The 13,937-nt window shown below is 36.0% G+C and overlaps 1 protein-coding gene across 2 annotated transcripts in view; it reads right to left on the bottom strand.

Annotated features, from left to right (window-relative positions):
• SNX24 (sorting nexin 24) overlaps positions 1–13,937 on the bottom strand; it is a 93,730-nt gene that overhangs the window by 27,202 nt on the left and 52,591 nt on the right. For both annotated transcript variants that reach the window (XM_082075777.1, XM_082075778.1), the window contains one exon: positions 12,436–12,544. In XM_082075777.1, coding sequence (XP_081931903.1) covers positions 12,436–12,544 — 109 coding nt within the window. The remainder of the gene's footprint in view (positions 1–12,435; positions 12,545–13,937) is intronic.

The following is a 13,937-nucleotide window of genomic DNA, read 5'->3' as shown; positions in this document are numbered from 1 at the left end:
CAGCTGGCACTTAAGGGGAACATCCAGGTGGTTCTCCAATGGTTTGTCATTAAGGGAAATATCCAGAGGACCCACGTGCAGAATAACACTTACACCATGTGCGTCAGTACCATTTGGGATACATAGATAGCCAGAAGAAAGGAACACCCATCAAAAATGTTACTGGTTATTAACATAAGGAAAACATACTTAGAGATTGCTAGGTCTACCAGACAGTAACAAATATGCTGTAGTATACACAGGGCTTTCTGGAGCTTTAGATGCAATTGGAATAAATCTTGTCATTGGCTCCGAATTGTAATATCTGGATTTTCCTATGTCTGTTATTTCCTACAACGTGTTGAAGGGTAAATGTATGCCGCAAAGCTGTTAAATACAATTAGACATTCCTGTAACAGAGGTCTTGAAAAGAAACCGCTTTTAATGCTTTTGTTGCAAGGAGAAAAAACAGACTAATTTCTGTATCATAGATAAAATTTTCCTTCGTGCTTACTGGTTACTCTCAACTCTATTTTGTTGCATCAATACTTCTTATTGCTTTATGTAAAATTTGCATTCATTGATAACATTGGTTTACTCTGACTGTTATACCAAGCTTTGAACTAATTGCTCTCAATTAATCTGTTCCACTCTTTGATAGCTTATTTATCAGATTGGGAAAGATAGATTTAATGGTGCTTGCTGGGAACAAGTTCTTTAATTGGAAATACCAGAGTGTTTAGCTCACTTCGTGCTCTAGCAATTAAGGACAATTTGGAAATGTGTTTTTCCCCTTACTATTGTCTTCTTGATTAGATTTCCAAGGAGCAGACAAAACAAATGACGATACCACCTAGCAATATTGGTTCAAATAAAAGCCCAGCAGCCAAATTATTTACTATGAGAAATGTGAACCATCCCCATCAATTCCAATGCTGTGTTACATTCATTTTGCTGTATCTTTGCTTCCCAAGTAGGTAAATGGCAAAATTTCTTTCAAAATGCATAGCTCTATGCTTGCCTCTATACAATTATCCCTTTCCACAAATAAGCCAAATCAACAGAAGAAATTATTTTTCTTGATTAAGCTCCCACATTTCTCTTGGGATGAAACAAAGCAAACAATTAATCTTTCCTTATTTGTTCTCAGAAGAACCTGCATCCCTTAAATGTACGATAACCAGGGTACCTGTGGCAGGCAGTCGGCAGCAATTAGGCTTGTGCTGAAAATGAATGGAGTAGAGTCAGAATGCCTAATCTGCTGAGAGTTTCTACCAGAGGGCAAGGTTAGACCAGGAAAATTCCCTTGCTGTGGAAATACTGTTAAAAATTACCACTTGACTTCAGCATAATTAACAAGGTTTGGGAATTTATATGAACTGAGTAATTGAAAAGAATTAGCAAGAGATATATACATTAATCTTAACCAGTTACAATGTGCCTAATGAAATTAAAGGTTCTACTTCTACTTCATGCTTTGTTTCTGCAAACTTTTTTTCATCTGCAGAAGAAAATGTATATTAAAGACAATGATAGTCATAAGAAATTAAAAAGAAGAAACTGCATTGCAAAACTCAATTTTTATCTCAATACTTCTTGAAGATTTTCTATTATATAATTCATAATATTCACCACAGCAAGAAACTCTACGAAGGTTTCTTATTTTAATGTCCATGTTTTAAAAGTCAACAAGAAAAATCCATACCAGAATTCTAAATTTAGGCATCATTCACTAATGCATATTTGTTTGTAAATGTACATGCATTTAAATTCAAGTCTGTCTGAGTCAAGGCATTCTACAATCAACAGCTGCAGTAAAATGTAGCTAAATCCTTATTATATTCTGATTAGAGACAATAAGCAGGTGAAAAGAAAAATAAAGGCAAGCAATGCTGAGGTCTGTGGAGATGGACAATGTTAGAAGCAGGTAACACACATTTGTTATTCTCCTAGGCTACCCATGAGCGCAGGACCTTCTCCCCTTATCTCACTCTGAAATCCTTCCACATATCCTAGAAAAATGCAAGATTGCACAAAAGCCAAGAAATGGGAAAACACACAAGGGAATTGTATCTAACAGAGGAGTCCAGTTTACTGCAGGACCAAAGAAGGCGGCTCATTGACCACCTTCCCACAACCTATCTGACAGAGACGAGCCATCTCCTCCTCTGCTCACTTCTCTTAGCTACTGAAGGACTAGCTCCTGCTTCTTGCTTAAGCAGCCCTTGCAAAGAATTTTTCTGTTCCTGTGCTCTTTCCCTGCAATATCTCTAAAGCAGAAGTTCAGGAATTACTACATATTTAAGTCAGTATGTTTCTGGTAAAAGCCTTTGATTAGTTCCACAGGTGTTATTTTTTTCCCTTTAGAATAGTCTACACTAATGGATACAAACAATGTTAGATGAAAACATTAAAGTTATTATTGCAGACTTCAAAGTGAAGAATTGTCAGGTTAAGTTCATCAAACTTTATTTAAGCTTCCTTATGTGTAAAGATTTACTTAATGTTGCTTACGTGATCCCAATACTACTTCTTCCTCCCAGAATCAGTTCTTCACCCAAAGTACAGAATGGATGATATTCAGTTATTCAGCATATATTCAATATTTCCTTTACTTCCACTTAAAAATGTGACCCATGTCTTATGTGCAAATTCAAATTCTGCTATAAAGACTGAATTATTCACTTCTTCTTGATCTGTTTTCCCCAGCCCCAGCCCAGCCCATGTGCCATTTATAAATGTCCAAAGAATATTAATGATTGGTCTTCGGTCACACAAAGAGTGTAGGCAAAAAGAATACTAGACTGCATAAAGGCCATGATTTGGCAGACCTTGGTCTAAACTACATGCTAATTTAATGCTGTACACCACTGAACAACCATAACAGAACACAATGTGTTGCACTACACAGGTGATAACAAAATACTCTTTCACTAGCATGTTAGTTTTTCCTTCATTGACAATTCATTAAGTAACTTTACAGATTAATTTTGAAGAAAAAGTCCTTAAGACTTAACTTGCCTTGAAAGTCCAGTTTCAAAAAGCAATAGGCATTTATAGACACATATGCAAAAGAATAAGCTTATGTAAAACAACACAGAGTAGGAAATGAAAATGTGTTTAAAATGCTGTAGATTGATTAAAAAGATCGAAGAAACGGAGTATTTCTACTGTACTTCAGGTGGTGATAATAAAGACTCTTTGCAAGAATTACAGCTTCTTCCTTCATTCCTTGCTTCCCTATAATGGAAAAAAAACAGGCTGATTTTCCCCTTCTCTCCCTCAAAGCAGCTCACACAAAACAAATATTTATTAAGGGAAAAGAAAATTTAATGCCTGTATGTCAAATGAGGAGTTGCCTTCAGGATAAGGAAGGTGACTATTTTTTTCTTCCATCATGGCTAAATGAAATAAGTATCTCACACTTTGTGTTGCTCTAGAAGGGATCACGGCTATTAGAATAACTGGCCATTAGGAGACTACAGTGACTATAGCAGTGCACCAGCCCTTGAGTTTTAATATCCCTAGTTCTGCTTTAACAGGCTGTGACATCTTAGGCAAAGAACTTAATTTCTTTCTCCCACCTCTTAAAATAACTTATTCTGACCATATGCAGGTCATGACAGAGACCATTTCTCACTGTATATAAATGCATAATTATTACCATTTGATGTTCATTTTAACTTGGGTGAAAGTATGTGATACAATAGTATTATGATATACAGTATAATGAATGGTTTTGAAACTGTAGTGACTTCTAATGTAAATTCTGCTTTTAACTGTGTAAAATTTATTTCAATCAGTTTTAACATATAAGAGGGAAATGAGAGAGAATTTCATACAGTACAATTCTATACAGCAAAAGCAAAGAGATTATTTAAGACGAAGAAAAAATATGAAGCATAAACCACAATTTAGCACCACTTGAAAAGCAAAAAATATAACTCTTAAAACATAAACCAGGTAGCATACTTGAAAAATGCTTGGAATATTTCTGCAGGAAATACCTCTGCAAACGGACAGTCTTAATAAATGCCTTCCCTTTAAATTATCTACAGAATTATTTTGCGTTCCCATTTTCTTTTGCTTTCCACCTCCTCTTAACAAATATGCAATCCTGCATATGCCAACCACACTTCTTTAAAATCCACAGCCATCTAAAACCAGCTATGTATCTGTACCACTGAAGAAACACGTATGCACAACAGAATCTTAAAAGAGCTGGTCACAGCAATGATGGATTTAAGTTATTAACCGATCAAAAAAAGATGGATGGTGGTCTGCTTTTCTTAATCTACATCATCATCTAGATCTATTTAAAGATATGTGGTACACTAACAAACTTAGTTAAGGTTTCGATAAAATCAGTAGAATAATCTGCCTTGTTACATTGAGACTGTATTGATCAATAAAATCACTTGTACTAGGAAAGTACTGTTAAGTACTGACAATCCCAGCCATTAATATTATTTAACTCTCTGCTCACAATCTTTAATGAGGACAAAGAACATTTTGTCTTTTTATACTTATCATACCTTTGCTTTTAGACCTCCTCACAGGTACAGTTTACCCTTGACTACTGCAAACTAAGTGGAGTTAGAGAAGGAAGACACTGAATAAATTTGGATAATGGAGAGAATTTTCAATGTGATTAATAGGTGTGGTGATTCAACAGACTTACCAGCAAAACATCAGTTAAATCTTATTTTGCTGAATCCAACTTTTGCTTGCAACTTTCTAATGCTAGACTCATTCCTCCCAAAGTATTCACCTGCATTTAAAACAAAACTGGTTTCCAGAAACCGCAATCACGAAGATAAGCATCTGTTCTGGACCTTTTTTTTTCTGCAAATAAGCCAATTTGGTCTTAAATTAGTGAGAAATAGATCCCAACAGCAAATTTGTACATAGGAAAAAGGGAAGGATTGCCTCTGCAGAAATCTTTGTGGCTGCTAATGAATGAAGGAAGTAAAAGTGAATTCTGTCCAGCTCCTGCTCTCAGATATAGGGAATGGTCAAACAGAAGCCCAGTAGGGAAAAAAGCACAGGTCAGCCATGCACAAAATGCAGTGAAGAAGAACAAAAAATAGGCCAAAATTTTGCACAGAAGTTTTATAGCTTAAAATTTCTCCCTCCTAGATTAGCTTTTAAATATATAGCCAGTTACCTCCCATTTGTGAAGTACTTTGTCTTGAAAGGTGTTAGCATTTACAAGAGGCTTTGCACAGTGGTATCTGACCTGCATACCTCTTCATTACATCAATATGATTCACCATGTCTTCTCAATCATATGATTCAATATTCTTTCTTTAAGAATAGTGTTTGTGATACATACAGGGCTCAGTTCATGAAAACACATTAATGTTTAATCAAATTTAATAACAAGCTGAAACACAAGAATGTGTTTAATTACTTTAAGGACTATATAAGAAAGGTCATAATCAGTCCAAAATCCATTTAGTATTGCATCCGATCTCCAAAAATGGCTATATGGATACCAAGGAAGACTAAACATGAGCAAGACTAACATATGAGACCTTCTCCTTCAATACTCCAGCAGCCTTGAAAGTTATTTCCAGGTTGAGGACCTTCTATGCTTGGCATAAACTGCTCTTCCATGAACCCTTCCAGTCCTCCCTTGAACCAATTTTAAATTTTGCATTCCCAACATCCTTTGGCAAAGACACACAGCTACACAGGAATAACTAAATACTTGATATAGAATTAATTTCTGAGAATTTAAAGGAAGAACAATTGTAAAGAATAGTAACATTGACAGAGTGGATGAATCTGAACTGCACGGAAATAAAATTCGAATAGCTGAATGATCATTGAATACTTTTAAGATCATTTTGTCATTACATTTTCAGAACTAAATAGTAACAAACTTGATTCATTTTTATGGGGCAAAAGCAAACTTATGTCTCATAAAAGTGCACATATCACATGCAGAGATCTCAATATTTCTAAACAGCTCCAACTGCCCTGGTTCAAGAACCTCTAGAGACATTACATTTTTTTTCTTCTTTAATATTAATAATGGAATGTAAAGAACTCTTTCACTTAGAAATCACTTACTGATTGCTTCTGATCCTAAAGAACTATGTCAGCTTCAAGCAGCCCACAAACCAAGATCTCCCTGCCTTTATATGAAATCCTAGCTTTTGTTCTGCCTCACAGAACTCAAGCTGACTTTTATGTACTATTAATACCATGGGACATTTTATTCTCCACTTCAAAAAGAGAAAACAGTGGAAAATCCAGTGCATCAGCAAGGATTTGTTTTCCCCCCTTTCTGATCCTACTCCAGCCAAGATGGCTCCAAAGCAGTATTTCAGCTACAGTTACAGAGGAGGAGTATGTGGCTACTGAAAGGCAAAGCTCTAGACAATGCACCACGTGAAGTACTTGCAGACTGGCATCAGGAGTCTAGACAGCTTTTCTTAGAGCAGAGACCTCTCCAGTCTTCTTGAGGATGGACAAGGTTATAAATGACTGAGTTTGCATTCCTTCTTGTTAGAACAGCAAGAGGTCAACAGAAATTGAATCACTTAGGCAGTGAAGAGCTAACAAAACTTCTTACTCGGTGATGGAAAACTCTTTTTCTTCACAATTGGAGAAAAACCCCTGAGAAATCAAATTATCTCACACCTTAAAATTATACAAAAAGGGGCAATGACTGACTCTCAAAGAAAACAGAAGACTCCTATCCTCAGTTGCAATATAAAACACTGTATTAGCTCTGGACTCCTCTGCAATAGAGTTTCCAAATCAACAAAAAGATCCCTTCCATATTTTAATTCTCTTAATTGAATCTAAAACTTTCATGAAGCAACAGCACACAACTAGAGCAACTTAAAAGAAGATAGTCCAAAAGCTTTAGAATCCAATTTGGATTGATGACTAAAATCAGAGGTTTGTTGTCGTTGTTTGTGTATGTGTGGTTTTTTTGTTTGTTTGTTTCCCCTGGGGCTGGGAAGGTTATTTTATCTTACCATCCAGATTTACTGATTTGTTCATACCCATTGTCCAGTCAGAAAAGGCTATTTATTTATTTAAACTTTACCACAAGGAATTTAGTATCAACACTTATTGAAGTCATCAAAGAAAATCATCACAGCCTGTGAAATGGCACCTTGGGCCAAATTTTCTGTAAGACAGTTCTTCTGCAGTCACTAACTACAGAAAGCTTATTACTCTTCATTTTTTTCACTGTTGCTCTTCAACTGTTGCCCCCAAAAGAGTAAAAAAGGGCAATATAATAATAAGTGATTTTCTCCTTTATATTTCTGATTAACTTACTCATAAAGCAACTACATATTATTCATCACTCCAATTCGCTGTTTTTCTAAATCCACCCTGCTAGAAACTAAGACAGCTAAGGAGTATAGGATTGGATTCTGCTTTCTTAAGAGCAAAATCATAATAGATATGGTTTTATTTATCTTTTTCAGGAAGGATTGGTAGTTAAAATATTATTAAAGATAATTACATTTAAAGAATACTGAAATATAGGTCAAAGTGTTTCTCAGAACTCCAGATTATTTCCTTAAATGGAAAACAAATCTCTAGTCCAGTTTCACAAACCCCATAATTCATTTTGAAGATTTGGATTCCTGAAACTGCTGGAATGTTGAAGTTCATCAAGTCTTCAAGTCTCACAGCCAAGCAGCACTTTAACCAATCTTATCTCCAGGAATCAGGACTGTTCTCTTTGTAAAAAGTTCAAGACTAAATAAGAGGCAAGTATGTTTTCTTGACCTCAGCCAAGAGAGAAATATTAGCTCTACATATTAAGTCTGGTTAGAGACATATGTACATACAGATCCTACATACATAAAGAGCAGTTCAGAAGGTTTACAGCCCTCTGTTTTATATTAGAGTCTTGCCAGTCACAAGAAGAATTTCTTCAGGTCACCCAGACCACAAGAAATGAGTTAGTAACATTTAGCTCATCAAAAATAGGGGCCTCCTCCAAAATCTCTCTCCATAACCAAATAATTTTAGTGAAGACGAGCAGCAGCTACACAGTCTTGTGGTGAGGTGTGGGTGCCACTTCACAGTGAATTCCATTAAGGATACCCATTATATTGTTGGACTGATTATGTCAGCAAATAATGATACTTCCTCTGCCCAAGGAGGTTAGAAAATATCTATTGCATTGAACTTTAAAAGGCAGACCCGTCAAAGGGCTTGTCTCTGGGGCAGACAGACTGGATGACAGTAACATCCAGTGTCATCTTACTGGGACATGGATGTGACATAACTTCAAATCAGTAGAGAGCAAGTGGCTAGAAGAAATTTTTCCTCACTACCAGTTAACTGGAAATAAACTCCATAAAAACTGCTCCTCCAAGAGGCCATCATATAAAATCCATTTGTAACAAATACTCATTGGATTCATGACACAGTTGCAGCTGCTTCAATAACCAATTAGATAAAGTCCTTCAGTGCTGCCCTTAGGATTCCCAACGAAGTTTTCAATGTCTAAAATAAAACCTCAACTACCTGTTCAGTTGGTCCATTGCACAAAATGACTTACTGAACTCACACACAACAATAATCGTCCAAAAGGCAGCATTTCAAGTGATCTACATCTCGTTTAAACACACTCCCAAAGCAGACCACATTTCTGTGATAAACATCAGTCTGAGATTATAGAGTAGATTAAAAAAAACAACAACAACAAGAACCCAAAACCCAAACAACCACCACCCAGAAGTTACAATGCTGATTAACAGTCTGCTGTATCATCTTCCACACTTACCTTTACCTTCTAGTACATTTAAGCAAACATATTTCTTCAGGCTCATAAACAGACTAACAGGAGACACACACTCTCAATGCAGGTCCAGCTGGCTCTCAAATTAGAGGCTCTCTACACAACCAGCTACTTCAGATCTGAATTTTTTACCTTTTTTCAACACCAAACTCCTCAGGAAGCACGTCGTAAGAAGACATTTTGTAACCATAAACAAATCATAGCTAACTTCAAATCTTGGTGCAATCTAAAACTACTATCAGAGAGATTTTTGTCAGTTATAGTGTAATCTAATGATCTACTATAGAAATTTTAAATCAAACCCACCTGGATTATCATCTCTGCTGGATTATAAGATACAAGCTCAGATATATGAGTAAGTAAGTATGAAGTCACAATTTATATCACACACTCATTTATTTATGGTAACTCTTAGCTGGTAGCCACCACAAGGTAAGTAGAACAGGTTTAATCCTCTTCCACCATCAGTAACAGGTATTTTCTTATTTAGCGAAGACTGAACCAACTTAAGTACTGCATTAAGATCATGCAGAGGGACAGTTACCATTGATCAGCAGAGGAGCAATAGCTTACTGCTTCATACTAATTTGCTTGAATATTTGGGGCCACAGTTCATTCATTTAATCTTTGCATGTGTTTCATCATTAATAAATTAAACACAATCTCTTTTCCTCTCGTCAGTCAGTTGATCACTCTCAGTATTCACAAGGGTTCTGCATTATTATTATACATGTAGTTGGAATTACTACACGTACTAGTGCTGACTACTCAATTGTTCCATTGTACTGAAAACAAAAGTTGTAAATTCCATTCAAACTTGTAAAGTATGAAAGTTACTTTAAAATACTATAGATATACCATTCTTTCACAATGCCATGAAAACTGGTCTATCATAACAAGAAAAATAGCCCCACTCAGCATTTAAAAAATGAGAAAAATAAGCCATCTCATGAATGTTAGCTGACAGCATATACTGATAAATTTAAGAAAATTAATATCTGTATCTCACAATTTAATAATATTTGGTTTATTCATAATTTTGCTATTCTTCAGAAATATATAATGAAATGTTTTTGAGCTCAAATCCATCCACTCTAAGAAACAAACAACCTGTGCTAAAAGGCTGTAAGAGGGTGCTTTCATCATTAAAAGGTCACAAAGAAGTAACAAGGCATTGGCAACTGCAGCACCTTCTGGCTCAGGCAGGGGAACTTCTTGCTTTCCTTACTACTTGATACAGACTGGTTCTGCTTTTCTAATTTCATACCATTATTTTTATTGGCATTAAACGATAGAAGACTACTTAATTAAAAACATATTAAGAAATCAATATGATTAGACCATGTCAGATACAGGTCTGTATTTGACAGCCATCTGCATGTCATGCTATTTCTTGCCTGTACAGGTTTCCAAGATGCAAAGTGCAATCATGAGTAATGAAGGGGTAATGGGTTCAAACTGGAACCCACCTGGACACATTCCTGTGTAACCTCATCTAGGTGTTCCTGCTCCGGCAGGGGGATTGGACTAGATGATCTTTTGAGGTCCCTTCCAATCCCTAACATTCTGTGATTCTGTGATTGCATAAAACAAATTATTTTAATTTAACATCTGTGTAAAAGCTAAATCTCTGCATGACATTCTGGCTGGTTTTGAAAGAAGAGTTAACAACTACCATGACTCCAGAAGACTTTACCAGCTGTACAAATAACTGGCTACTAGTACCACCATAGACAAGCAATCGTAGCAGCCAAACTGCTCTTACAGATTAACTCTCATTAGTATCAACTGAAAATATGTTTGAAATATTTTATATGCATGGTGTTAAACTAAAACTGATCATGTCTTTTGAAATTGTAGTACGTTCCTACACGGTGTCTTGGAAAATGCTTGGCACTATTAAAATTCTTGTGATAACTGAAGTGTCTTAATATGAACTTTTAATTGTCTAAAATCATGCTCTATTTTAACAGTTAAATTTTCACTGATAATTAGTTCTGTCAGCAGAAATAGAAATTAATGTCTTTGAGAAAAGTATTTATGATTTTTGTTCTTGATTTAGTTTAGTACGCACATTACTGTGGATATAACTTAGAGGCTGACATCCAGCAGTCCCTTCCAACATAAACCACTGCATGTTCATATGACACCAAATGGTGTCAGAAGAGGGGAAAAGTTAATTACATGTAAAAGACTGAACAAGAGATGACTAACTCCTCCAGTAGGGGGAGATGTTATTTTAAAGTTTATCAGAAATTAAAAAGTGCTAACCAATTTACACCTCTCTCTTTTTAACAAAATCAACCTCGGAAGAGAAATCAGTGTATGTGCCTTAGTAGTGATACCATCCAAAAGGTAGTTGTATGAAAATCAGAAAAATATACAAAATTTACAGCAAATGGCTGTAAGAGAAAAACATACTGATGATGGAGAAAGCGGTGTTGACAGCCATCGAAACCAAAAAGGCCCTATTCCTTTTTAAAGCCAAAGTGTCTGCAACAGCACTTTTTTTTCACCCATACAATAAATGTAGTCTTTAGATACCAAAGATGTGACAATACCATAGAGAAAGAAGAAAAAAAAAGCATTATTTTTTCATGTTAGTACTACTAAATATTATAAAAATAAAATAATAATCTGTGTTGCCTGAAACACACTCTCTGTATCTTAGAACAAAATCTCAGCTGTGTGTTCCTCCTTATTTCCAAATTTTTTTTTAGAAGTTTAAAGTCAGAAGTAATACTGTCTCATGTCACACTATAATTCTATTCTCCTCTTAAAGCCATTTTCTTTTACAAACCTTCCTGAGAATCAGGGAGGTTCCTGAGCAGTACATGTTACCACCTATTTTCTATGAATGCTGCTCACTGTCCATTATGTTGCTGTTCACCATTCTTCCAGTTGTGCCACTGCAACAGGGGATGATGACATAAATCAGATCTCTGAAATGTTTGTACTTTTATCTGAGCAAAAATAGAATACTCTCACTCTTGCCTTCTTCCCAAACCAATTATCCTTTGACTCAGATAACTTCTATGATCTCCTTCAATAGAGTAGAACTTGCATCAGTACAGCCGAAGGGTGCAGTGAACTGGGAACATGCCTAGAGGAACACCTTAATCTGGCTTTGTCTCCAGAGAAATGGCTGTGAAAGTGCACCACAGGGCACTTTTAAAGCAATCATAGTGAGAGCAGAAATGCCATTTATTAAAAAAGGCTGGGATTTATCACTGCTATATTGTGTCTATATATGTGAGTTGATGCTGAAAATTTTCTTCACAGTTTGTAGCAAACCAGAACCTGAACAGGTAGAGTCTGGGACTTTTAATGTAAGTTTCCAATATGGGATGACAGATGCCTATTTCAGCTAGATGAACATTTCAGATACAGGCACGTACAGTAGAGGGATATGAATTTGATGAGCTGATTCATCCCTAGTCTGTCTAAATAGAGCTGAGTTACTAGTAAAAAAAGCCTCCTAGTATCTCTTCTGTAACACGTTTGATTGGCACAGTCAGAACAACTTTGGAAAGAATAACATTATTTTCCTCATTTTAGGCACAGTAAAATGAAGTAAAACACCCTTCTTCATACCTGCTGTATCTTCAAATGCTTTGGATACTACCACTCTGAAAATAGATGCCACTTTTACTGTCACAGGGGTGAGAGGAGACTTGCCTGCAAATACAACTCTAAGCCTTGCCGTCGCTGCTCCAGAACCTTGGGAACCCAGTTTCTCACGTGCTTTGAAGGGATCTCTGGAGTTCTTATGAACTTCTTGAGCTGCAAATGAAAAGAAACAAAAAACAGAAACAAAGCACAACAATGTTGATTTAAAGTGAACATGTTTATGTTAGAGATGAGGCAGTACAGGTAAAATAATGCATAAAGGACAATAGCATGACAATGAAGTCACTCACCATCAGCTCAGTGAAGTATCAGCAGACTTCATACCTACAGGTTGCAGATAAAAACCTCCATGTCTAGCAGCCCTGTACAGTGAAGAGGAATGCTACTAATAATTTCTTTTAACTAAAAGCCTTCAAACAAAATGGCAAGAACTACAGAAGAATACTTGAAATGAGTTTCCTATTAGTCAGCCTGGGATGATACCTCACAATTTCACTGCAGTGTACCAAGGTATGATCTTGCTAAGTGAGGTGACAAAACAATGCGGGAATTTCTAACTCTGGATTTAGGCAACTATGAACAGGTGGGAGAAGTACAGGGAGAAGATCTAACAATTTCTCTCGAGAGCTGGCAATCAAGAGAGCAAAACATCTGTGTTCTCAAATTGCACCAAGAGTTTGACAGTTGTGTTTAATATCTTAAATATAGAAATATTAATAGCAAGATTGCCACTGAAGATTTGCACAGGAAAACTTTTATAGATATATATGGAAATGTGTACATGCATACATATGAGTATATATAGATATACACAAACATAAATTCTGACAACACTAAGAATTCTCTGTTGGAGCAACATATTTTTACAAAACCAAAAAACCCCACATTTTTCTCAAAATTACAGAGCAAAAATAATAACTGGAATAGACTCCATCACATTTTAATAGAAGGCAATATTACACATTCCTTCTGTTGGATATTGCCTCTGAGTAAATCCGAGGCAAAGAATGAACGGAAAGAAACTCAAAATTGACTTCGACATGCATGCCCATGGGAGACTGAGAATTTACATTTCATCTTTGAGCTTGCTGAGATGTCAGTTCAGGAAAAAGCAATGCCAACACATCAGCGTCTCTACAATCACAAGTAACGAAGCTGCAGCAAGGAAACCTCAATTGCAATGGAAACATTTTGCAACTTCCTTGTTTCTTCACAGTGCTAAATTAAAATTAAACATGAAGTGAGAAAAGCAACCCACCAAAACAAAATCCCAAACCCATATACTTTTACTGACTGTCTTAAAGCCTGGATATAAACCCCATTTTTTTTCCTCTAAATCGGTCAAGAATGTTGAAGAAGATATGATCACAGCTGTTGCAAACTATGACGGCACCTGCAAATGAGTTACAAATGAGGAGAATGCTCCAGATGAGGGGAGACAAATCTGAAACAACGCAAGTGTCCACCAAGTTCTAGCTGCTTACAAGATAAATACTCTGTGGCTGCTGCCTCAGCTGATGATTAACAATTTTATTGTGCTCTGTGT

The sequence above is a fragment of the Streptopelia decaocto genome, assembly GCF_964273445.1.
Source record: "Streptopelia decaocto genome assembly, chromosome: Z".
In the NCBI taxonomy this organism is placed as follows: Eukaryota; Metazoa; Chordata; class Aves; order Columbiformes; family Columbidae; genus Streptopelia; species Streptopelia decaocto.
This window is presented reverse-complemented; position numbering and strand designations above follow the sequence as displayed.